Source organism: Bos taurus, chromosome 2 (assembly GCF_002263795.3).
Source record: "Bos taurus isolate L1 Dominette 01449 registration number 42190680 breed Hereford chromosome 2, ARS-UCD2.0, whole genome shotgun sequence".
In the NCBI taxonomy this organism is placed as follows: Eukaryota; Metazoa; Chordata; class Mammalia; order Artiodactyla; family Bovidae; genus Bos; species Bos taurus.
This window is the reverse complement of record NC_037329.1, coordinates 29997756-30023766: the sequence shown is the minus strand read 5'-3', so window position 1 is coordinate 30023766 and position 26011 is coordinate 29997756. Positions and strand designations below refer to the sequence as shown.

At 37.2% G+C, this 26011-nt stretch overlaps 1 protein-coding gene and 1 long non-coding RNA gene across 5 annotated transcripts in view; one reads left to right on the top strand and one right to left on the bottom strand.

The window, feature by feature from the left end:
* The window catches only part of LOC112442560 (uncharacterized), a 123572-nt gene extending 112716 nt beyond the window's left edge, over positions 1–10856 (top strand). Inside the window, exons 3-4 of the long non-coding RNA XR_003030693.2 lie at positions 10007–10093; positions 10546–10856. This is a non-coding gene — a long non-coding RNA (uncharacterized lncRNA). The remainder of the gene's footprint in view (positions 1–10006; positions 10094–10545) is intronic.
* Positions 1–26011, bottom strand: part of SCN9A (sodium voltage-gated channel alpha subunit 9) — a 165040-nt gene that overhangs the window by 65904 nt on the left and 73125 nt on the right. Inside the window, exons 3-12 of one of the 4 annotated variants that reach the window (XM_024975630.2) lie at positions 20576–20694; positions 19875–19964; positions 19186–19314; positions 17471–17562; positions 16507–16716; positions 10580–10643; positions 9197–9338; positions 4810–5016; positions 2934–3221; positions 353–724 (exon numbers count right to left, since the gene is read on the bottom strand). In XM_024975630.2, coding sequence (XP_024831398.1) covers positions 353–724; positions 2934–3221; positions 4810–5016; positions 9197–9338; positions 10580–10643; positions 16507–16716; positions 17471–17562; positions 19186–19314; positions 19875–19964; positions 20576–20694 — 1713 coding nt within the window. Of the gene's footprint in view, positions 1–352; positions 725–2933; positions 3222–4809; positions 5017–9196; positions 9339–10579; positions 10644–16506; positions 16717–17470; positions 17563–17689; positions 17782–19185; positions 19315–19874; positions 20072–20575; positions 20695–26011 lie in introns of those variants that run through there. The other 3 variants (NM_001110787.3, XM_005202453.5, XM_024975627.2) reach the window with 3 other exon arrangements.

Genomic DNA, 26011 nt, shown 5'->3' with positions numbered 1-26011 from the left:
CCAAATCTCCTTACAGACATGGAACCTATTATCAACTAATAATGTTAGCATTATCAATGCATTTTATGCTGATATATATATTGTTTTCTAAGGGGGTGAGTCATAATCAAGTATAATATCAGTAGATAAGTACTATTTTTTCAAAAATGGGATTTTAAATATGTTGGCATTGGATACCTACAACAATAGTATAAGGATTACATTAATCAGTTAAAGGTGTGTTTCTAGCATAAAAAGTATTGCAAGATGCAGAGCCATTCAGAGGACCAGAGAGAAGGCCCCTCCAGCAGAGAGAGTGATGGATGCAAGAATAAGAGCCAAACCATGCCTGAGCTATTTAAAACGTCCTTACGCTGTCATCAGAAGTTGCCTTATCTATTATCACCTCTGGCAGGAGCTGTCCATTGGGTAGCATGAGGGCGGAGGGTCCATCCACCAAGGAGACCACGCCATTGCAGTCGACAGCGCTGTGCATCTTCCCGTTCACTGGCAGCACTGGGGGAGACCTACTGGCTTGGCTGATGTTACTGCTGCGCCGCTCCCGAGGTCTGTGGGGCACAAACAGGGAGCCCCTTCTGCTCTCGTTGTCACCAAAGATGCTGTGCTCGTCGTCGGCAAATTCAGTCTCAGATCCAATATCTCTTCCTCGACCTTTGAAGCTGAAAAGACTTGTTCTGCTGCTCCGCCTTGCAGAAAACAAGGAGCCACGGATGCTCAGTGGTGACTGCAGGAAAAATAAAAGGTGATGTGTATCTGCTGAAGCAGACGTGCATTTCCTAGAACTCCTATGAAGACCACGGACCTGAGGGCAGAGGGCTCTGTACTGGGTTTAAAAGAAACATATTTAAAAACAAAGAAATTCAGCAAAACAACAAATTCTTTCAAATAAGGAATAAGGAGACTGGAAAAGTTCATCTTTTCAGGACCAAGTGCGTTATCTGCTACTGTATCATTCTCTATACTTCTGGCATCAAGTTATCTCTCCACTCATTCTGTACCATTCATGTTGCTATAAATAAATTATTACTTAAAAAAGAATTTGATACTAATAGCTGTTACCGAGCTGTTCATACATCAACCCCTACATTGCTTAAGTACTGAAACTTTCTTGAGGCTAAGACCACACTGTACGCATCTTTGCATTCCGTTGCTTGCAACTCTACCCTGCACACTGAGGGCTCAGTTACGGTCTGTTAAGAAAGACATTCTAATTACCAATGGATTTACAAAGTCTTAAAAATATTTTTTGTCGTTGTTGTTTAGTCACTCGGTTATGTTTGACTCTTTTGGGAAACTGTGGACTGTAGCCCGTCAGGCTCCTCTGTCTGTGGGATTTCCCAGGCAAGAACAGTGGAGTGGGTTGTCATTTCCTTCTCCAAGGGATCTTTCCCACCCAGAGATTGAACCCTGTCTCCTGCATTGGCAGGTGGATTCTTTACCGCTGAACCACCAGGGAAGCCCCCATAATAATATTAGAACATGGAGAAGAAGCTGTCCAATACTAAAGAGGTGAAAACAAGTCACATTTATATGACTTGTGTCCAAGATAAACTATGTGTATAAATCAAACTGCATATTCCTTGGGTGTATCTAATTCAATAAACATTAGTGCTTACTATGTTAAGGACAATGTGATAGGCATTGAGAATAATGGGAAATGCATATAGTAACGTCTTTACCTTAAAACTAGCTTGAACTGCTCCACTCATAGTTTTGTTTTGCTTTTTTTTTTAACCAATATTACATTCAAGTTCTATCTCCCCAACTAGATTATGAAATCTTTGAAGGAAGGGATTCTTTCACTTTTGTGTATATCTGGTAGGGTCCTACAGACTTAAGCAGCAGAAGCTAGAAATTTTAATGACATAAATGAAAATGAGAGTAATTCTAAGTGGGTAACTGAAGAGCAGATTGGGAGGAGCAGAGAGAACAGAGGACTCTGTGGATGGATGGCCCCTGAGCTAAGGGGCAACGAATGGGTGGCCCCATGCCAGGAGGAAAACAAGGAAGAAGAGGAAACCATGTGCACCAAGTCAAAAGCCATGAGAACATAGGGCATGGAGGGGAGAGTCACCGTGGTGGTGGACCGAGGCTACATGCAGGCTGACAAGAGTGGGACTAGATCAAAGCCAAGGCATTGACAAGACGTGGGGCTTGTTCTGTAGTCAGTGGCTATTCAACATAGTTTTTGTCTGCTTTTTATGTTTTAAGTTGAGCAGAAAAACTACTTGGTTTTAGAAAACTTATTTGAAGGGACTCTGCAGTGGAAACCAGGGACGTGTAAAGAAGAATAGGAATTCTTGCTCCTGGAGGTTTGTAGGCAGGAAGGTCTGAAATACAGAGGTGTCAGTGGGGAAAAAAAAAAAAAAGGAAAGAGAAATTCCACACAAGGAGAAATAAGAGACCATGGGAGGGACTAGATGGTAGAGACTGGTGCCTTTTGGGGTAGAGGCAGTAAGGTTTGGGTGACTGATATTCTGGTGGTCCCTAAAGTGGTGACTCCTTGCAGTCATGTGGTGACTACCTACAGTAGTCTGGTGTACCTACACTGGTGAAAAAAGAAAAAAACTAATCTAAGGTTAGTTTTTAACCAACGAGGCACTGCAAAATGAAGACTAAATAAAAACAAGAAAAGGTAACTGATACTGTAAATGTTTTCTTCATTTCTATGCTGGTTCTCATGAACATGTGTTTTGGATATTTATATTGGAGAAGATATGACAATTCTAAAACTATAAGCTCCTTCAAAATGGTCAAACTTAAATGGAAGACTATACATCTCTATGTTCTTTCCATAAATGCCCAGTCATCAATAGGTTTTTACCTAAAAACATACTAATGAAGTCACTCACTCTTCTCCTGAGCGCCCTTCCCTCAGATAGAACTCCGTGATCCCACCTCTGGCAATACACATGTGAGGGTGTCAGTGGTACCTGGTTAGGGGTAGACAATCTTTTTTCACGTGCTCGCCTATGACCTTCAACACCAAGGTGGAAACTTTTTCTCCTGATGCTCTCCTCGGATTCCGATTTGGACAGTTTCTCATCATCTCCCTTTTCTTCCCCACTGGAGAGTTTCTTTTGGTTCTTTTTCCTTCTCCTGTTTCTTCTTTCTTTAGCACTTTTAGAGCTCAGTTTGGATGTTTCAGAAGAACTCTCAGACAGACCCATTATTCTGCTTCTCCCAATGCTGGTATATTCAGCTGCTGCTAATGCTATTGCCTGTTGAACCAAGAGAACACACATACAGTGAGTCAATTCCAAGAACTGCAAAATGCACCTCTTTACCACAAATTTAATTATACTGTGCATATAATCATGTCCCTCATACGGGAAGTAATGTTTCCTTTGCATCATGACTGAGAGCTTATAAAATATATGTTTATCACTTCTCCTGCATTGTTAATAAAGCCCTACGGTATTTCATAATTAAACAATTATATACTATTACTATACTTATAATAAAGCAATTTTAAATAGTGTATGTAAAAGTTTTAACTGTAGATAATTCTGGGACATAAAACATATCAACCATGTGATAAGATAATTCATTTGTATACGTTGTTCAGGTATACAGTATACTTCAATATTATCAATAGATTCACGCACTTATATAGTTAAATGAAGAAAGAATTATTTTAAAATAATATTAATTATTACAGAATAATATATCAAGAAAATAAAAGACACTTTTAGGGATTACCCAGGAAATTCCTGTAATAGCCTAGTGCTAACCCTTTTATAAAAATTAAGGTTTTATTATTAAAAACCCTTGTAAAACCTTCCAACCCTTACAAAATTTGGAATTAAAGATATTGTGAATAAAAAGCAAGAATTACTCACAATCCTACATCCCAGGAATAACTGGCGTTAACACGTCTTTCAGTCTTCATATATTTTTAATGTATATCTTACATTCAATTTTGTATTCTATGACTTAATATATTATTATATTAACACCTTTTCCTGTCATAATATTCTTAAAACACATATCTTATGGCTGAGTAATATTTCAAGACACAAAAATATTATAATCCTCTTAGCTACTTTCTAATTTTTGGAAATCTAAATGCTTTCTGATTTTAAATATTAAAATATTACACTGAACATCTTTCTGCCTAAAAGCTTCTCTGCATTACAGATTACTACCTTCCTCCCAATAGGTTAGATTTCTTGAAGAGATTTTACTAGGTCAAACCATCACTTATGTAAAATACTTGAAATTTTGGTTCTCTTAGTACAAACTTCCTCAAACTTTTCCACTGACGTACCCCTTTGGAGGGAGGAGTAAGGAAAAATCCACAAAAATTTGCGACTTAACCTAAAGTGGCCACAATCATAAGTATGATTTTTTCAACATCTCACATTACCTTAAAATTTTTGCAACTTTAACCAAAACTGATGCCCATTTGCTTTCTACTCCACAGTGTATTTGTTAACTCTAATAGCAACATAATTTTCCCTAAGGACATGTGTACAATTGTTAATGTGGGGAAATAACATCATAAATGTTTCGGGACTTTGCTTAATACCATACACACTGAGGAATCATGGGGAACAGGCTTAGGAAAAAGAGCTTAGAACATTCTCCATGCTGAAGTGAGCTGATTAAGGGGGAAGGTAGAATGAAGCAGATGTCAACTCTAACTCAATACAGAATTGCTTCCTTTGACCACACCAGAATGAAAATTCAGTTTATTTGAAAGAATCCAGGAGAGAAAATCTCCCTGGGAAAGGTCGGACAGAGATCACAGGGGTTCTGTTGTTCCCTTTGCCTTTCTAGGAAGAATTTTAAATCAAATAAAAATACCTCCGCTTCCTCTTGCTCTTTTTTAAGTCGATCCAGCATCTGCTGAAATTCTAACTCTTTCTGCCTCGCTTCTTCAATGTTTGCCTGGTTCTGTTCTTCATAGGCCATGGCAACAACAGCCAGGATCAAGTTTATTAGATAAAAGGATCCCAGGAAAATCACCACAACAAAGAAGATCATGTAGGTTTTCCCAGCAGCACGCAGGGTCTAGGCAAAAAAGGAGATCATTATTTTAATAACACAAAGGGTTTTTTTTTGGTAAATCATTTCAACTTGAGTGGCATATTAAGGCATGGTAAATCGAGCAGTTCTGTATAGTCTCATGTTATCAAAAAATAAAGGAATAAAACTGTATCTTCATGGAAAACAATCAGTATTAAAACACACACTTTTCCAAGACAAAAGATATAGCAATGTATTAAGCCTGTACCAAAATTAAATATGATTCTAGACTATGATAAGCTTAATAAGAACTCTAAATTTTTTTCTCCCCTAGTCTGAAAATTACTCAAAAACTAGATGTTTTTACTCATTTTCAAATTATAGGACTAGATAATTTCTATAGTATCACATTCTGATATATTAAATATTAATGTTTATGTTACCACAAGGTAAATAGCCTTATTAAATGAACTTATGTATTCAACTTTTACATATTTTTAATTAACACTAAACATTTTTAAATGTAATACATGTTAAAAAATTAAACTGTACCAACAGATATTAACTGAAAAATAAGTCTCTTTATCCTTTCTCTAAAAACTCAGTTCCTTTTTCTATCAGTATCAGTTGTTACTGAATTCTTCTTTTGGATAAATTCTTAGTAGTGGAATTCTTAAGTCAACAGGCATATTCATTTTAATTTTCATAGAAACTCCCATGTTAGCCTCTCCAGTGGTTCACAGAAATGTGTGAGAAAATCTGCCTCCCCATAGCTTAATCAGACAGTATCTTCTTTTGATCAACTTTTTGATCATTGTCATTCCAAGAGATGAAAAGTTATATGTCACATTAGTCTTAATTTGCAGTAAAGGTGAGTATCTTTTTGCGTCCTTAAACAGTCATTTGTATATTTCCTATTTTTTCCTGTAAAGTTAGATTTCCATATAAGTTCTATATTCATTTATAATATTCTCAGAAATGAAACAGACAAAACAAGCCAAAAGAACCTGTGGCAATCTGAGAAAGATCAGATCAGATCAGTCGCTCAGTCGTGTCCGACTCTTTGCGACCCCATGAATCGCAGCACGCCAGGCCTCCCTGTCCATCACCAACTCCTGGAGTTCACTCAGACTCATGTCCATCGAATCAGTGATGCCATCCAGCCATCTCATCCTCTGTCGTCCCCTTCTCTTCTTGCCCCCAATCCCTCCCAGCATCAGAAGCTTTTCCAATGAGTCAACTCTTCTCATGAGGTGGCCAAAGTACTGGAGTTTCAGCTTTAGCATCATTCCTTCCAAAGAAATCCCAGGGCTGATCTCCTTCAGAATGGACTGGTTGGATCTCCTTGCAGTCAAGGGACTCTCAAGAGTCTTCTCCAACACCACAGTTCAAAAGCATCAATTCTTTGGCACTCAGCCTTCTTTACAGTCCAAATCTCACATCCATACATGACCACAGGAAAAACCATAGCCTTGACTAGATGAACCTTTGTTGGCAAAGTAATGTCTCTGCTTTTGAATATGCTATCTAGGTTGGTCATAACTTTCCTTCCAAGGAGTAAGCGTCTTTTAATTTCATGGCTGCAGTCACCATCTGTAGTGATTTTGGAGCCCAGAAAAATAAAGTCTGACACTGTTTCCACTGTTTCCCCATCTATTTCCCATGACGTGATGGGACCGGATGCCATGATCTTCATTTTCTGAATGTTGAGCTTTAAGCCTACTTTCTCACTCTCCACTTTCACTTTCATCAAGAGGCTTTTTAGTTCCTCTTCACTTTCTGCCATAAGGGTGGTGTCATCTGCATATCTGAGGTTATTGATATTTCTCCCAGCAATCTTGATTCAAGCTTGTGTTGCTTCCAGCCCAGGGTTTCTCATGATGTACTCTGCATATAAGTTAAATAAACAGGGTGACAATATACAGCCTTGATGAACTCCTTTTCCTATTTGGAACCAGTCTGTTGTTCCATGTCCAGTTCTAACTGTTGCTTCCTGACCTGCATATACATTTCTCAAGAGGCAGATCAGGTGGTCTGGTATTCCCATCTCTTTCAGAATTTTCCACAGTTTATTGTGATCCACACAGTCAAAGGCTTTGGCATAGTCAATAAAGCAGAAATAGATGCTTTTCTGGAATCTCTTACTTTTTCGATGATCCAGCGGATATTGGCAATTTGATCTCTGGTTCCTCTGCCTTTTCTAAAACCAGCTTGAACATCAGGAAGTTCACAGTTCACATATTGCTGAAGCCTGGCTTGGAGAATTTTGAACATTTTTACTAGCGTGTGAGATGAGTGCAATTGTGCGGTAGTTTGAGCATTCTTTGGCATTGCCTTTCTTTGGGATTGGAATGAAAACTGACCTTTTCCAGTCCTGTGGCCACTGCTGAGTTTTCCAAATGTGCTGGCATATTGAGTGTAGCACTTTCACAGCATCCTCTTTCAGGATTTGGAATAGCTCATCTGGAATTCCATCACCTCCACTAGCTTTGTTCGTAGTAATGCTTTCTAAGGCCCACTTGACTTCACATTCCAGGATATCTGGCTCTAGGTCAGTGATCACACCATCGTGATTATCTGGGTTGTGAAGATCTTTTTTGTACAGTTCTTCTGTGTATTCTTGCCATCTCTCCTTAATATCTCTGCTTCTGTTAGGTCCATACCATTTCTGTCCTTTATCGAGCCCATCTTTGCATGAAATGTTCCTTTGGTATCTCTGATTTTCTTGAAGAGATCTCTAGTCTTTCCCATTCTGTTGTTTTCCTCTATTTCTTTGCATTGATTGCTGAAGAAGGTTTTCTTATCTCTTGCTATTCTTTGGAACTCTGCATTCAGATGTTTATATCTTTCCTTTTCTCCTTTGCTTTTCACTTCTCTTCTTTTCACAGCTATTTGTAAGGCCTCCCCAGACAGCCATTTTGCTTTTTTGCATTTCTTTTCCATGGGGATGGTCTTGATCCCTGTCTCCTGTACAATGTCATGAACCTATTTTTTATAATACAAAATAATCATTTTTGGTCTCCTTTCTCTTGAGGTTGGGTGCTGATAACATACAGGTGAAAAGATAGAGCCCACAGTCCCCAGAAGACCACATGTAAGTTGGAGGAGATGGCCACATGAATGAAGAATTCCACTATAAGAGATGGATGATGAAACCTGCAGTTGAGTTAGGAGAGGAAAACTTAGAGTCATGAATTGAGTCTTCCATTCCTATTCTAGTTTGCTCAGGCTGCCATAACAAAATCCTATAAATTGGGTAGCTTACACAACAGAAGTGTATTTTCTCATAGTCCTAGATGATGAAAATTCAAGATCAAAGTGTTGGCAGGTTTGGTTTTTTCTGAGGCCACCTTCTAAGTCCTCACTTGGCATTTTCTGTATGTGTGTGTGTGTGTGTGTGTGTGTGTGTGTGGTGTCTCTCACTCATGTCCTAATGTTTCCTTCTTATAAGAACATGAGATTGGTTTAGAACCTACCCAAATGGCCTCATTTTAACTTGTGCTCAGTTGCTTAGTCGTGTCTGACTCTTTGCATCCCCATGGACTGCAGCCTGCCAGGCTCCTCTATCCATGGGATTCTCCAGACAAGCATACTAGAGTGAGTTACCATTTCCTTCTCCAGGGGTTCTTCCTGACCCAGGGATTGAACCCACATCTCCTACATTGGCAGGTAGATTCTTTACCAATGAGCTACCTGGAAAGCCCTTCATTTTAACTTAGTTACCTCTTTAAGGGCCATAACTCTAAACATAGCCATTCTAAGGTACTGGGAGTTAGGACTTCAACATATGAATTTGGGGGAGATACTACTGAGTCCAGAACAAGTGTCCAAGGTAGTTAAAAGATAAAGTATGGTGAGCACAGGAGAGCCTAGTATTTAGAGCACTGTAAGCAGGGAGGCATGTGTGGAAAGCATAGAGTATATAGCAGTGCTATGAGAAAATGTTATAGGATATTTCTTGCTATTTACCTAGGACCCCATGGGATGCTACATTCACAAAGAGGGAAAGAGATCTGGAGACCAAAAAGCCCAGAAAAGATAAGAAAATAATTTATGATTTAAGAATGATCCATTCTAATAATACTAGAAGTAGAACACACAGGACTAATACAATAGAGTTTTCTCCATTCTAAATCGAATAAAATATCTCATACATAAAGCTGGTTAGCACATACATCAGTTTTTTTGTGGAGTGAATACAATGAATGCTTCTCTTGGCACGCACCTGTTGGTAAAGGTTTTCCCAGTAATCCTGGGTCATTAGCCGAAACAAGGCTAAGAAGGCCCAGCTGAAAGTATCGAAGCTCGTGTAGCCATAGTCAGGATTTCTGCCAATCTTCTTACAGGTGTACCCTTCTGGACACTGACTACATGTGAGAAAGAATATCACAAGTCAGAGGATGCAAGCTGAAGAGTCTTACAGAGAAGTCAAAAACTCAAGATTTCCTTTTCAGGGGGACAATATCGAATAATTTTTAAGAACACACTTTTTGAAGTCAGAAAGAAGTGGGTTTCAACCCCATCCCTACTTTTTACTAGTTGCTGACTTTGTCAAATTACTTAAATTCTGCAAGGCCCAGTTTCTTCTTTCCATGAGACAAGATAATAATACATACTTCCAAAGGTTAAGATTGTTTTAAAGTTTAAAAAAGATAATGTATGCAAATTACCTAACCTACTTCCTGTACATAAAAACATTTGATAAATGGTAGCTGCTATTAGTATCATCATCAACAACCATCAAAACTTGAAAACTTTCACTTGATATCATATAAAAATTCTTATATTCACAAAGATTGATATTAATATACAGGTCTCTAATAAAACTGTTTCCTCAAATTATTCTTGAGGTGAACTAGAATCAACAACAGTCAACAGATAGCAATTGTGTAAGTTCATGGAGATTTATAATTAGACTTTTTGTCTTTTTAAAGTTGGTAGATTGGTATCCACAATGACAGATAAAAGGTGTTTTGATGTGTCTTTGGGAGCAGCAACTTTATCTTGTTTATTTTTATGTTCCCTGTGTACACAGAGTCTGCTCAAGGGATCTCTGGGCAGGGAGAGTGCAAGAACAAAGGCCGTACAGCAGAAATAAAGTTGTGTATGGGAGAAACAGCAGGTACTTACATAAATATGATATCTTAAAATAGCTTTACCCAAGTCCGTGGGACCCTTTTGTTTAGAGTGGCCAAAGTGTCACTGCATTCTGTCACCCATGAACTGTACTCGATGGGAGAATGAGTAGAATTTAGGGATGGAAAGAAAAGCTGATTTTATCACTCTTCTTTCTGGAAACAAGAAAGGCTAGAAACTATCCAAACAACTCTTGGTTGGGTTTTTTGGAAGTCACTTTCTTTCTACTTCCTTAAGATATATATGACTGGTATCTTGTTTTAATCCAAGCATACCTACGTCTTGCTTTCAAAAGTACGCATTAACCATGATCGTTTTAAAGTCTGGACTCACTGTGGGACAGAATGCGTCAAGTAATGTCATGAAATATAAGAAAATAACATAGAATCAAAGGTCCTTCTTAGCAAACTGATTGAACTTGCTTTTTCTATTTTTCAGTCTTTAGACTAAAATTGAAACAAATATTACATACCCTGAATCACTGCTGAAACCACAAAGGAGAGCATCTTTGGATCCCTCCAAGTAATAAAAATATTCTGTTTAGGAAGAAATTGGACAACATCACGTTATGGAGTGTAAGCTTTCAGAGTGGCTGAGTAGGTAAGTTAACTAAAACAGATATATTTACAAATACATTCAGGCCCGGTGATAGGCATTCATTTATTTATTGCATTCTTATAAATTCTCACTCAAAAAATGTTGATAACCTATTATGGGCCAGGCAGTGAATACAATGACAAACAAGATAAATAAGATCATCAGTTTTATGAAGCTTTATGCTCAGGTAAGGGTGGAGGCTAGGGATGGCGAAGAACGCTTAACAAGTATATAAATAAATATACAAGGGATTTTCACATAGGGGAAGATGCCCTATAAAAATATATTAAGAAAGTGTGACAAAATGTGGCCTGGGAAGTCTTTTCTAAAGAGATGACATTTAAACTGGGACCTAAATGCTACAGAGAAGCCAGCTACTCAAAGATCCTGATGAAGAGACATCTTGACAGGGTGAAGAGCAGAATAAAACCCTAAGGTGAAAATGAAATTGGTATATGGGACAAAACAGCAAAATGGTCAGCCCAGTTACAGTGTAGTGAGTTGGGGGTATTGTGGTGGCAGAGATAGGCAGGGGCCATGTGGCAAGTCTTTGCATGACATGGAAAGGAGTTTGGATTTTAAGTATGATAGAAAGCAATAGAAGTAGGAAGTAGAGATACAAGACAATGTTGCTGTGGCTGCTTTGTGGACTCTGGACAATAGGAGGACAAGTGTGGAGGCAGGGATACAAGCTAAGAGACTACAGTGAGAGGTGACAGGTCTCCAGAGAGTAGCCATGGATATGGAGAGAAGGGGGTAGAATAAAGGTATCTATTCTTCCTTTAGGAATGTGTGTGGGATGTGTGGAAGAGAGGGGACACGGGGATGTGTCAACTGGTCAGAGCGGTGCCAGTTACCTGGGATAAGGAAGATTGAGGCAAAGAAATGGCCTGAAGGAAAACCAGGATCTCTGTTTTAGCTGTTCTTTGTTTGAAATGATTACTAGGTATTTAATTATATTTGTCAAGTAAGTAAGTGGATGGATACGTCTTAAGGTCAGTGAAAGTATCAACTACAGTCAGGCCAAGGGGATCTGATGAGTGAACCCAGAGAGGAAGTGGAGTAAGGGAGGGGAGTGGAGGGAGGCAGAAGAGAAGGGAAAGAGCTCCAAGGATTCCAGAAGAGGAAGAACCGGCAAGGCAAAACCACAAGCAAAGGAAATGTATTTTCTGAAATTCTCTCATTGTTTACTCACTAATCAATATCTACTTACGACTTACTAAGTTCTGGAATGTTGAGGACATTGAACTGAAATAAATGCACATTTTCCCCTCTCATGGTACCCTTGGTGCCCATTTTCAGGTGTAAAGGAACTCATAACTCTTCCTTTATTCACTGCAACAACTTATTCTTAATACAGAGGGTTGATCCAAAAGTACATAGTAAAGGTATAAAGGACAAAAAAAACATTTTAATAGGGGCTCAGCTTCCTATTTGGCTCAAGTCAAAAAAAAAAAAAAATAAAGATATCATTTTTAGCAGCCTCTGGAGCAACAGTAGAACAAAAACTCTGAAGTCAGATGTACTTAAATTTGAATATTGCTTCCACCCTTTCATATGTAAGTGAATTGCTTTACCACTTTATGATTTGGCTATTGCAGTTGTAAAATGTGGATAGGAACACCTACTTCAAAGAGCTGTTGAATAGTACTAATATGATATTGCGTGTAAAACACTTAACACAGTACCCCACACTTTCTATATAAATACTCAAAGAGCAGCAGCTCTTATTAAATAACTTCAGGTAAGACTGACCAACTTACACATCACCGTTTGGCATTATGCAGAAGACACAAATCTTAGAAGACACAAAGCAATAAAGCCTCTTAGTTTGGGGAGAAAATTCTCACACTGTGCTTTAAAAAAAAAACAACCCTGTGCCTCAGGGAGGGTAGGCATGGCAGAATGAGGATGGAGGAGGTTATCATGTAACTTTTTATCCATAAATCTCTGAGATTTTTTTTATTATGGAAAGATTACTTTAGAGTCATCCTTTAAGGTAATGCTGATTCATATTGGCCAATCACTGAGGAGTTGCTTTATAAAAGTGGGCTCTACAGCTGCCTGCATAGGCATGCTGCAGGGCTAACTATTCAATTCAGCGCATGAATGATGAAAGGGAAAGCAATGGGAAAGCTCACGCTGGTCTGGTGGAACACTTGAAAATAATTCCTAAACAAGTAAACAGTAAAGTATTAAGGTAATTAGCCTCGAGAGAATTTAAGGTTAACATGTAATGGGAGAATGTAATACGAAGAGAAGAATTCTGTTACTCCTAGCCAATGATACATCTCACACTTTTCTATGGAAATAAAAACTCCTGGGCTTGACTTAATCCTCTTCTGATGAACACTGCAGCCTGCTCCTCCATCTTTCCTCCTGCTTCAATGGTGGAGATGTCTCTCCCCTTCGCTCTTCCATTTTCTCAAGGACTTGCCTCTCCCTACTCTCCTGAATTATTAATCCATATTTTACTACTCATTCCTCTTTAGCGCTAGAAAAATATCTCTATCAAAATCCACCTTAAAAAAAAAAAAACGCCAGCCACTGTCCCTGTTATTCTGATTCCCTTATAGACAAATGTCTTGGAAGAACTGTCTACACACACAGTCTTCTCTTCTTTCTGCTGTCTTATTCACCCCTGTCACCGCCTTAGTCCACCCTGTACTCCTACCACTTCACTGAAATTTCTGCATGAAAGTGACTAATGATTCCCATGTTGTTTAAGCTAATGTACATTTCTCCATCCTCATCATCCTTGACCTTAACCTTAATCCTTGATCTTGCAGCATCATTCAACACAAGCTTTCCCTTTTTCTCAATCTACTGTCTTCTCTGGGCATCCTTACTTATATCTTTGCTTCTTGCTTTGCTGGCCACTCTTTCTCTATGTCTTCTTTGGGGTACTCCTCTCTACCTGCTTTCAGACATTAGGGTTGTGGAGATTAGCAGCTTCTAACCACCAAATTTGTTTTAAAAACCAGATTGCCCATTCTCTACCTACTTATAAACATCAGGGTTTTTCAGAAGAATGTGGGTAGGTGTGTACATATCTTTTCCTTTTGATGAATACTTCAAAGTATGTATCTCCAAACTAGGCAGTTCCTCTGGTCTCTATTACTTAAATCTCCAACTGTCTACTTTCTATCTCCATTTGGATGTCCCAGTGACTTCTCAATTTTAACTGGGTAATAGTGACTTTCTCCTATAAACCTGCCCACTCTTCCCTCATTTCCCATTGCCACCTATCCAGTTACTATGGCCAGAAACCTAGATGAGATCCCCAAGCCCTCCTCTCCTCTTTAATCCATCCATGAGTTATATAGGTCATCTTGAACACACCCTTTTCATTTTCTGACTTCTCTCAAGATGAAGTCACAATGTTTTCCTGTTTGGATGACAGAAACAATATCCTATGGCCTTCAATATTTCAGTCTACTATCCATTCTTGCGCAGTGAACTCTCCATATGGCAAAAGTGATTAAAACCACTGCATTTAAAATAAAATCAAAACTCCTTTCCTTGGGCTAAAATATCCTTCATGAAATGACCCCTGCCTTTTCCCTTTACTTTCTCTGTTGCCATTCTGCCTCTCTTTTGCTAAAGTCTAACCATACTGCTGTTTTCCCATTCTTTTTTCTTTCCCATTCTTTAAATACATACTCTTTCAGTCTTAGGGCTTTCCCATAAGCTCTTCCTTCTAACTCAAGGAACAGCCTCCATATACACTTACACTGTGTTATGACTTCTTCTTATCCTTCATATCTCTGCTTAAATGCCACCTCCTCAGAGAAGGCTTCTCATTTAGTTGGTATCTCAGGCCCTGAGATTTACTTTCTTTGCATAGCATTTATTATAACTTATAATATTGTTATTTGTCTGTTCCCCTCCTTTTATTCTTTTATTCCCCCAAGATGATAAGCTCTGTGGATGCTGGGTCTGAGGTTACCATACTCATTGCTGCAGCTCCAGAAACTTGCACAATGCTTAGCTCGAGGAAGCATTCAATAAAAAGACATGATAAATGAATGCTTGAAGAAATATTGCAGTGAGACCAGGCTTCCATGACACAACAAACAGGTGGGACATCAAACTCAGATTTAACACAGTAATCTCTGCTGTGAAAGTATATTTCAGACTAAAATCAAGAATAATATACAGAATTGAGGGAGAAGATGATGGTATAAAATTTCACTCTTAGCTAAGCTGTAATGTAAATGCAACAAGAGGACACACTGCAAAATCTAAGAGCTTTTACTACTCCTTTCAAAAAAAAATTGCTTATAGCAATTCTAAAATGTTTTTAAAAATCACTCAAATCATCAACCCAGGAATGAGACGAAGATTCTGAAAAAAGGACATAGTGATCATAGTATAAAAAGTCAAGTTTAAGTAAGTGCTGTAAACCAATTCATAAAACAGAATATAAACGTCAGCAATTACCTGTAAGATATATAAATTTTTATGGCATAAAATTAGAAATAAAGTCTTTGGGAAATATATAAAATTTAGGATCATATTAATAATATCAGAACCTAAAAAAATAAATTAAAAAAGGAAAGGAAAATCTGCTAAATTCCTTATCCTTCAGTTAGTAAAAAAAAAATACATTAAATTTTACTTTGAAAATCTTCAGTTTTCTTGTTTTAGGTTCCTTTTTTTTAGTTTTCTTTATTTACAGTTTTTTCCTATATTATCTAGATTTTATTTGCCTTTATATTTCTCAGTGAGTAGGAAAAACACACTGAGTTTAAAAAAAAAAAAAAGATGCATATGATTATTTATTATTTAAGGAGAATTAACCCCTGACCTTTACTCCCTGATCCCCTTCTTCTTCTTCTTTTTTTTTTTTCCTGATCCCCTTCTATCTAAGGCACTTGTATATCCATTTACCTCTGGATTCAATTATCTATTAACTTTCATGGGTTCTGTGGGTAACATCATACAGACACACTGCAGGTGTGAGACAGAAAGTACAATCTTGTCAGACCTCATTCTCACTCAAACTAATCAGCTTTGGTGAAAGAAACTGTGGTAGGGGATAACTGTTAGGAAACATACAATTTATGCTTTCTGTAAGATACTCAAAGATATATTCGTGAATTAAGTAGACTTCTGGGACTGTGTATACATATCATCTGAAATGATACCTACAGAACAAGTTCTGAGGAATTAAACTTCAATGGTCTATTAGCTAGATTGAGGGGAGCCATTAGAAAGCTCTGTGAAACACATCATTGGTTATAATAGGAGGATAGAGCTTAATATAATAAGATGAAGCTGAATAAATTTCTCTGTTTATACAAATCTTTAGAAATATATTGAGACAAATATTTTAATATGTGATAATTGACATTGTACCATGATTAATGTTATAAAAATAATACCAGTATAAAAATGTAATTGTATTATTATATAATAAATCATACTATAAAAAATGTAAGCCTAAACTGTACAATAAAACTACAGTATATAAACATATAGTTCATGATGAAATCTAATGGTCAATACCATTAATTTATAGCTAGATTTATTTCTCTACAGCCGAATTTATTCTTTTTTATTTTATAGAAATTGAGAATTATGGAACTATCCCAAGTTCTCAATATTAGAGCTGCTAGAAAGCTCAGATCCAAGGGAAATTTATGAAAATACAACATAATAAAAATTCACACTGTTGCAACTTTCTGTATATTTGAGTGGTTTTGAAATAACTAAAATGAAAGCAACATTTCATTGCCAAAAAAGAACAATGCTCTTAGCCTTATTTCAACCTATTAGCAACTACAGAGGTATTCTTACTTGCATATTCTTCTTCATCGAGGGTGTTCAATATGTTTTCCATTGTTTCATTATTTGCAAGCGAACTCTGCACGCATTTATGCTTCAGGTTGCCCATAAAGAGCTGCAGCCCAATCAGGGCAAACACGCTCAGACAGAACACAGTCAGGATCATGACATCTGAGAGCTTTTTCACAGACTGGATCAGGGCCCCCACGATGGTCTTCAGGCCTGAATACAGCGAAGAAATGGTGTTCAAAATGAAATAAAGTTTCTAAATGAAAAACAAAAGCAAAATACAAGCTTTCCTAGAAGTGCATGCACTTTATCAAATCAATGATCTTAAATAACCTAGTTCAAAAAAAGTCTACCAGCTCAAAAGGGGGATCTGCTGTTTTATATATTTGTTTCTGTATATTGCAGCAAGTGACTAAAAACTTTAAAGTATTTCCAGAGAATAACCAGTCAAAATGAATAATTTGGTTGCTCAAATCATAGCCACACTCACTTGAAAAAATAACTTGTGTCAGTTCAGTACATGTCTGTCAGACAAACCATCTCTTTGTAATGACCAAAACAGAGGCTGAATTACAGGATACAGTGACAACTGTTTTCAGTAAAGAAATGGTTTGTTGAGGAAAGAAAAAAGCATTGTGTCATGCAATCCTCCCCATGCTAATATTTTTATATCTCTTTTCTTCACTCTAAGAAAAGCAGTAAAACAAATTGAAATTTTTATTCCTGGATAAGCAAAATGGAAAATAAACTGTTAAACAGGAGGAAAAATTTCAAGTTGAGATGTGAACCAAATGGCCATCTTCATCCTCTAAGACTCATGCAATTGATTAAACTCAAAGGCTGACTTTTCATAACAATTATGAAAGACATGAGATCAAATTTAATTAAAATTATGTTAAGATTAAGTTTTTATTGTTTTTTCCTTCAAAAGATCAAAGTCAGCCCTGGTGTTTAACCCCACTCTCACCTGGAATGACTGAAATTGTTTTCAAAGCTCGGAGAACTCTGAAGGTTCTCAACGCTGAGACATTGCCCAGGTCCACAAACTCTGTCACATATCTGAAATAGGGGAGTTTATACACAAACACGGTGACAACACACACCCACACACACACACACACAAAGAACAACTCCCATATAGTTGGAGTTATGAGTGACCTAATGCTTCGCAAGAGTTACTTCTTACCTGGGATTACAGAAATAGTTTTCAAAGCTCTCAACACTCTGAAAGTTCGAAGAGCTGAAACATTGCCTAGGTTTACAAATTCTGTTAAATACCTGCAGAATTAAATCAGAGTTATTCAGAATTTAGATAGAGTCTATGATACTTACCTGTGCCTTTAGTCAAGGTGTTTCCTATGCTTGGAACTTCTTATTTAAATTTATAGTTGTGCAAATCTTTTGCTTCTATCATTACTAATTTAATTTGATTTGAGTCATTTGATGTGAGCAAAATGCAAATATTAAAATGGCTTCATACACTTAAATGCCTAAATAAACGATGAAATGCTTCAATGACTAGACTTCAATATTATGGTAATATTGATAATGTTCTACAAAACACCATCAGCAAATCTTAACAACTGTATGCTAATTAAAAGAAACCAGCCACAAAAGGCCACATATTTTAAGGTTCCACTCATGTGAAATGTCTACATTAGGCAAATCCAGATACAGAAGATAGATGAGTATTTTCCAGGGACTTGGGGGAAGAAGGGAAGGAAAGTGACTGCTCTCTGGGATAATGAAAAATTTCTGGAGTTAGAGGGCGGTGATTGTTGCATAACTTTATGAACATACTATAAAACACTGAATTTTATACTTTAAAAAAAGATAAAGTTTATGGCATGTAATTTATACTCAATAAAAAAGGAGACCCCTGAGAAGATGCAGCCTTCTTTGACACAGTGTTATCTTAGCAGGTGGTGGGTGGACCTACAGTAGTCATGGATGAAGGACAAAGAGGTGGGGCAGGTGTACAGAATTGGAGACTAAAAATCTCAAGACCCTTTCTATTGTCTAAATCCCTCCAATGAACATATATTACTTTTACAATTCAAAATGACAGAGGGAAAATATTGCATTTAGGTTTGAGATGTTAAAACTAAAGAAATGTTCTGACAAATATAGTTAGGAAAAGAGCAGCAATATACATAAGCTAAAATTATATCTTAATGTGATATTTTTCCCATGAAAATAAACTGTAGATGCCTATGTAATATATACACAATGCATTAATGTTAGGTTCAGTATGCAGTGACAGTCCTTATGAAAAGATTTGCTTCTATATTTTATTAGTTCTTGAATAATATACATTAATAGAAAGAGCACCATGCTAATAATAAATGCCTGAGTTTTCTCTGTTTCTCTTATCAGTTTTACCAGATATTAAATAGGAACTTGGGAAAAGTGTGACTCTAACTGGCACCACATATGCTATCCATCCACATGCTGAGCACAGAGAAAGATCCTCTATTATAACAATATCATATATACATGTTTGAGTGGGAAATGCTCTTTCTGAAAAATTATTACCATTTTTTGATGACTAGTTTCCATGCAGTATCTTTTAAATCAAACTATTATATGCAGGAAAGGTCTGATCCCAAAGTTCTTTCTCACTGGGACACTGTGCTCTCTGAGATTTTCATGAGTTTGGAGTTTCAAAAAATAAATACTTACGCAAAGACAATGACTATGAAATCAAGCCAGTTCCATGGGTCACGAAGAAAAGTGAATTCTCCTACACAGAATCCTCTTGCAAGGATTTTTACAAGTGACTCAAAAGTATATATTCCAGTAAAAGTGTACCTAGGTAAAAGAGTCCATTGTGATATTAATCCATTGTGAAAAGAACATGGTACCAGGTAAGCCTTTATAATTATTTTTCTCAGATCAACCAAAGGAAGACACTGATTAGAGTATGGCTGATGATTAAGGGGCCCATTCTAACTATTAGAATAAATTACAATTAAGATCTTTCCAGAAAATCTTGAAATGTATATGTCAGAAACACTCCCAGGAAGTAGAGGTATTTTAAAGTAAAGGTATTTACTAAGAACACAGGTATGAGATCTGCCTAGAAAATTCCTGTATTGTTCCTATCTGAAATACATCCAAGGACGTGACATGTCTAAGAACAGGCAGGGTATCTGGTAAGATCTTTTTTTCTAGAAAAGACTGTAACATGTATTATTCTTTTCTAATGTTAGCAGGTTAATAAAGGAGAAAAACTAATTGAAAGTACAGTAACTATAGAACATGGGAAGATAATCACCACAATTTTTATACATGCAATAACTTCCTGGTATGAAAAAGGAAGGATAACAACCATAGTAAGACTATATTAAAATGTACTTATACCCACTTACTCTACATTCTTGGTCCAGTCTGGAGGATTACTCATGGTCATAAATATGCAGTTCGTCAGAATAGTGCACATGATAAGCATGCTGAATGCGGTAGCTTAGAGTCAAGGAATATGATCAAAGAACACATGGTAACTTTGAATATCTGATAACGACATTTGTTGAAATGCTGACAATTTTCCTTAGAAAATAATTCTAAAAGAGCCTATAGACTTAAAAAAAAAAAAAAAAACCTCTCCGAACAAAAGAGTAATGGATAAAAGCAATTTATCCTAAAATACTAAAATTGCCATGATGATGATGATATAATGAACGCATGCATGCATGCTAAGTCACTTCCGTCATGTCCAACTCTTTACAAACCTATGGACTGTAGCTCACCAGGCTCCTCTGTCCGTGGGGTTCTACAGGCAAGAATATTGGAGTGGATTGCCATGCCCTCCTCCAGGAGATCCTCCTGACCCAGGGATCAAACCTGCATCTCTTACGTCTCTTGCATTAGCTGGTGGGTTCTTTACCACTGGTACCACCTGGGAAGCCCCAAATTGCCAAACTCCCAATCTATGCAGAGATCTGCACCAAATTATACTGAGATTGATAGACCTGAGTCTTCTCAGGTAGGAAAGAAAACTCTATGTTTAAATAAAATAGCCAAAAACTACATTTTAAAGAACCACTGTAAGTAAGCATTTTAAAAAGGATATGCATGTACTAAAATCTTAATAGATATTCTTCTGAGAGGACTGAAAGGAGAGAGCATGTACAAAGCAGGTGTGGCATTGAAACGGAAGATTGCTTTCCCTTTGTTCAACACTATGAAAGTCTGCAGGAGCAAAAAGAAAACAGTATGAGTTGAAATTCCAAAATTTCAATCTAGTACATTAATAGCTACAGTTTACCTCTGCATGTGGTAGAGTCATATTAAAGAAACACTGCCATCAGACTCAAGCAATATGGTTCCAAAGCCATTGATGGAGATATTCACGTCATGTTAGCCAATGAACTCCAAGTCCATTGTCCATTTCTTCAATAAAATAAGAAGTGAGCCATTTATGGGTATGTATTATTTACAGCTTTCAAAATGCAGTGTTCTCTTTTTCATATCCCTTAACATTCAAATCAGTAACAATAACTTGTGGCCACTGGAATTATTTTAAGTACAACTTCCTTGTATCACTACATTGCATTTTATGCAAACCCAATAGCAACCAGCTATCCCTGATTTTTATCATGTTGCTTTGAGAATTGTAATACTTCCTGGCTATTGTCAGGGTTAGTAGCAAATGTTCTAAAATATGAGTTTTCAAAATATTTTCATGAATTTAAGGAACATTAGAGTTGAAAGAATCCTATTACTCAATTTGATTTTCCTATTTTACATATAATACTAATAACAGCTAAAATAAAAGAACACAAATTAAAGAACTTGCTTGCTACTATTCATGGTAATTTTTTGAAATGTGAATCAGATCAGATCAGATCAGTCACTCAGTCATGTCCGACTCTTTGCGACCCCATGAATCGCAGCACGCCAGGCCTCCCTGTCCATCACCAACTCCCGGAGTTCACTCAGACTCACATCCATCGAGTCAGTGATGCCATCCAGCCATCTCATCCTCTGTCGTCCCCTTCTCCTCCTGCCCCCAGTCCCTCCCAGCATCAGAGTCTTTTCCAATAAGTCAACTCTTTGCATGAGGTGGGCAAAGTACTGGAATTTCAGCTTTAGCATCATTCCTTCCAAAGAAATCCCAGGGCTGATCTCCTTTAGGATGGACTGGTTGGATCTCCTTGCAGTCCAAGGGACTCTCAAAAGTCTTCTCCAATGTGAATAGAACCATTTAAAAAATATGTAACCACTGAATAATGAGTTACATTCTCCATGGCTTGGTATTTAGTTGAAAAATTTTAAAGCCAAATAAATAAACAGCAATAACAACAAAACATTAAAACAACCTAAGGAATTGGCTTGGAAACCAGAAACACTTAAGCTCAAAGCCTGCTCTTACTTATCTGTGGCTGGCAAGCAAATTCCTCGTGCTATCTATTAACAGAAGACACTTATTTTTGGTCTTTTTGATGTTGACTCTGAATTTTACATATGTTTATGAGTGGTAAACATATGTAATAAATATTTTCCACCAAATTTTAGAGATATAACTGGGTAATCTTGCTTTTGTATGTGGTAGTGTTCCTGAGAAAACAAACGAGAACTATCTTAGGTCAACTTTTTATACTCCTGGTCTCTTTTACTATACCAGTTATGTTAAAACATAATTGAACATAAAGTTCACTTTTATATTGAAAATTAGTTTTTAAATTAATACCTCATGTTTGAGTACAATTATTGCTTTCTTAAATCTCAATGCACTGTGCTTTTTAAAATTCATTCATCCAATATTTTCTACAATTGTCTAGTGAACGTGAGTGTGTGCTAAGTCGCTTCACTTTTGTCAACTCTTTGCGGCCCTTTAGATTGTAGCCTGCCAGGTTTCTCTGTCCATGGGATTTTCCAAGCAAGAATACTCAAGTGGGTTGCCATGCCCTCCTCCAGGGGATCTTCCTGACCCAGGGATCAAACCAGTGTCTCTTAAGTCTCTTCTGCATTGATAGACAAGCCTTTTTTTAACCACTAGTGCCACCTGGGAGCAACTATGGCATAAGAGATACTGAAATGAATTTGAACATAAGTGAGGCATGAATTTTGCATTCAAGAGGTTTCAGAGAAAAGTGACTAAGAGCACAGTAACTAATACAGGGCTTCCTTGGTGGCTCAGAAAGTAAAGAATCAACACGGGAGACCTGGGTTCGATCCCTAGGTTGGGAAGATTCCCTGGAGGAGGGTATGGCAGCCCCTCCTGTATTCTTGTCTAGAGAATCCCCATGGACAGAGAAGCCTGGCAGGCTACAGTCCATGGGGTCATAAAGAGTCAGACACGACTGAGTGACTAAGCAGACAGCACAACTCTAATAGAAGGCATGACATGACAGGTATCATACAGAGAAATTCAAATGGCAGAGCATGAGAGTGAAGAGGGAGCAGGGTCTTATGTCTATTGGAATAATCAGGGAGGCTTCATGAAACAGAAGTCACCTGAGCTAACATGAAAATATTACTGCCTCAACTTGGCAAGATCAAGTTAACTTGTACTTGAAATTAAAAAAAAAAACAAAACTTGGCTTACTATTTTTAAATTCAAATTCCCAATTTTCATTTACATTAAAAACTTCTTTAGGATTATCTGGATTTATACATAGCCACTAGTTAATTACAGACGGGAAAACAGATATGAAATTTTGAGTAGCAGAATGAATATCTCTAGAAAATTCTAAATTCCTGCTAGCAAATGCACAGATGTCAATGTCTGAATAAATTATTTTAATATGGCTCACTTATTTAATAATTTATTGAACATAAAATTCGAGAATTATGAAATTACGAGTATAAGCTTTGGAGTTGGACAGATAGTATTCTAAATACTTGATCTACCATTTCACAACTTGAGAGCCAGCACTCAGTGTCTGTGAAGCTTTTAAGTTCTGGTACATTGTAACTTCTTGGTAAATGCTGGGAACATGTATGCATGCTAAGTCACTTCAGTCCTGTCTGACTCTGTGTGACCCTAGAGACTGCAGCTCACCAGGCTTCTCTGTCCGTGGGACTCTCCAGGCAAGTATACGGGAGTGGGTTGCCGTGCCCTCCTCCAGGGAATCTTCCCACTCCAGGAATCAAACCCGCATCTCTTATGTCTCCTGTATTGGCAGGTGAGTTCTTTACCACTAGGGCCACCTGGGAAGCCACTTAATATATTCATCATATATGAAAATGAAGCCCTAACCTCTGCATACCTCTACATTAATTTATTAAATGTTCTTTTTTTTTTTAACAAAGTATTGACCATTACACTCAAGCATAAGTTAAAATCTGAACCTAAGTCAAATTAGGAGTCATTAAGATTTTTAATCCAAGCAATGATTATAGTGTAGCAGAAACAAAGTTCTCATCTATTAGTGCGAATAACCTGAAACATTAAAGACTCAATCCACATGAAAGTTAACCCTGAAGTTGCAAGGGGAAGTCCAAACTGTTTTAACCAAGAATGATTGAGGAGCTAGGACACAGCACCAAAAGTTGATCACTTAAAGCTCCAAACCAAAAAATAAAAATAAGAAGACTCAATAATCCCTTTGGGTATTTATTTATCTGTTAAGAAAGGGCCATGAAAAATAGATTACTTAGTCTGACTTAGCTCTACCTAAGTATTATATTCTGATGCAGATGTGCGTTGTGCTTTTAACATGGTTGGTGTCACATCTGAAAGGAGCTGGTGCCAAAGCGAGCGATTGGAGTCCCACCCAAATATTCTCTGTTGCATTAGTCTATGCCAGAGTTAAATGATTCCATTTTTCATCCTCCAAATGCAAACATTTTCTTCTTACCTCCCAAGTCACTTTAAGCCAATATTAGTTTATATCTCTGAACTGGGATTTACTCCAGAAAGATTTTTTCCTCCTTAAGGTGGCTGGTTAAATTACATCCAGGCCCTCTCTGGAAATGGGAAATGCAGGAGCCAGACATTTTTCAGGATGAAGTAATATCAATAAGTAAAATGAGAAAGCATTTTTAATTTTGCCTATTTCATTATTTATCCACTCATTGTCTCATTCATTTTTGTAAAGTTGTGAGCACAGTAGTTGCTATACAACAGAAACAAAACCAAACTAAGAGATGCCGGACAACATCTCAGTAGGGAGTCAAATCAACTTGAACTAAAAAATCTAGGACGGAATTTACGAGTGTTTATGTAACATTTTGTGAGTTAATTAATTTCCTTGAATCCTTTATTAATTCCTATCTCTCCCAGTTGTGGTGAATATGTTGCTAATTTGTATGAAAAATCCAGTGTCTATCACAGAGACCCTAAAAACATGTTAGCTTTCTTTTCTTCTGTGTTGGAGTACTGATGGGTGAATAAGAATGCTGGGTATTATCTCAAAGGCTTCTCAGGTATTCTGCTTATTTGACATGCTGTCAGTTTGTTGACATGCTGATTTTAATATGAGGCAAAAAATTATGCATTGTTATTCATAGTAGATGTGTTTATACCATCAAAATTAAATTAATCACATTTTCTATTTCACAAGACATTTTACTATTCCTTATTTTGTCTGCTAGTTATCTTATCAAGAAATGTGCCTTTTTATTTATATCTTAAATCAAAATAACTTTTAAACAGACTTTATCCTGCCTCTCTTGACCTCTTGACGGTAAGTCTGCAGGTGCTGTGCAGCAAACCGTTATTGGGAGAAAGTTAGGGAACCTGCTGATTTTATCCTGTACTGTCTCTTCTTTGTCAAGTTAGATCTGGTTGTATCTGCTACTGTCTCAAAAATGACGGTAACCTCCTTCTCATTTTGTTGGTAGAATTATCTTTACAGCAATTGTTTCAAACTCTCCCATTTCCTTGTTCCCAAGACTGACTCTCAAAGGACAGCTTCCACTCCTGTAGCATGGAAAATATTGACAGTATTTAACGTGCATTTCCTCAGATGTCCCTACATTTACTTCAACATATCTTAAATCATCGTATTTGCCCTACAAGGCTCACACAGTAAGGCTTCTCTCCACTTTTCTGAAGTTTTCTAATGCAAATTCAAATCGACTTGTGGTTTATCCCTTGTCTGTTAACATCAGCAACTAACTACTTTACTCAACCTTCTGTATTTTCCTCTCTGGGAATAATTTTTCTCCACTTTTAAACATGCTATTTATACCCTATGTAAAAAAGGTTTTCAAGGGACTTCCCTGGTGATCCAGTGGTTGAGAATATGCCTACCAATGCAAGGCGACATGCGTCTGATACCTGGTCTGGAAGATTCCACATGCCATGGGACAACTAAGCCTGTGTGCCACAACTACTGAAGCCCGTGTTCTACAGCAAGAGAAGCCACTGCAATGAGAAGCCCACACACTACAGCTACAGACTAGCCCTTGCTCGCCACAACGAGAGAAAGCCTGCACACAGCAAGGAAGGCCTAGCACAGCCAAAAATAAATACTAAAAAAACTGTAACTGCAACGTTTCATTATTTTTAAAAAAAATGTTTTCAATTTTTCTGTTGCCTTAAGTGACCATCTTTCTG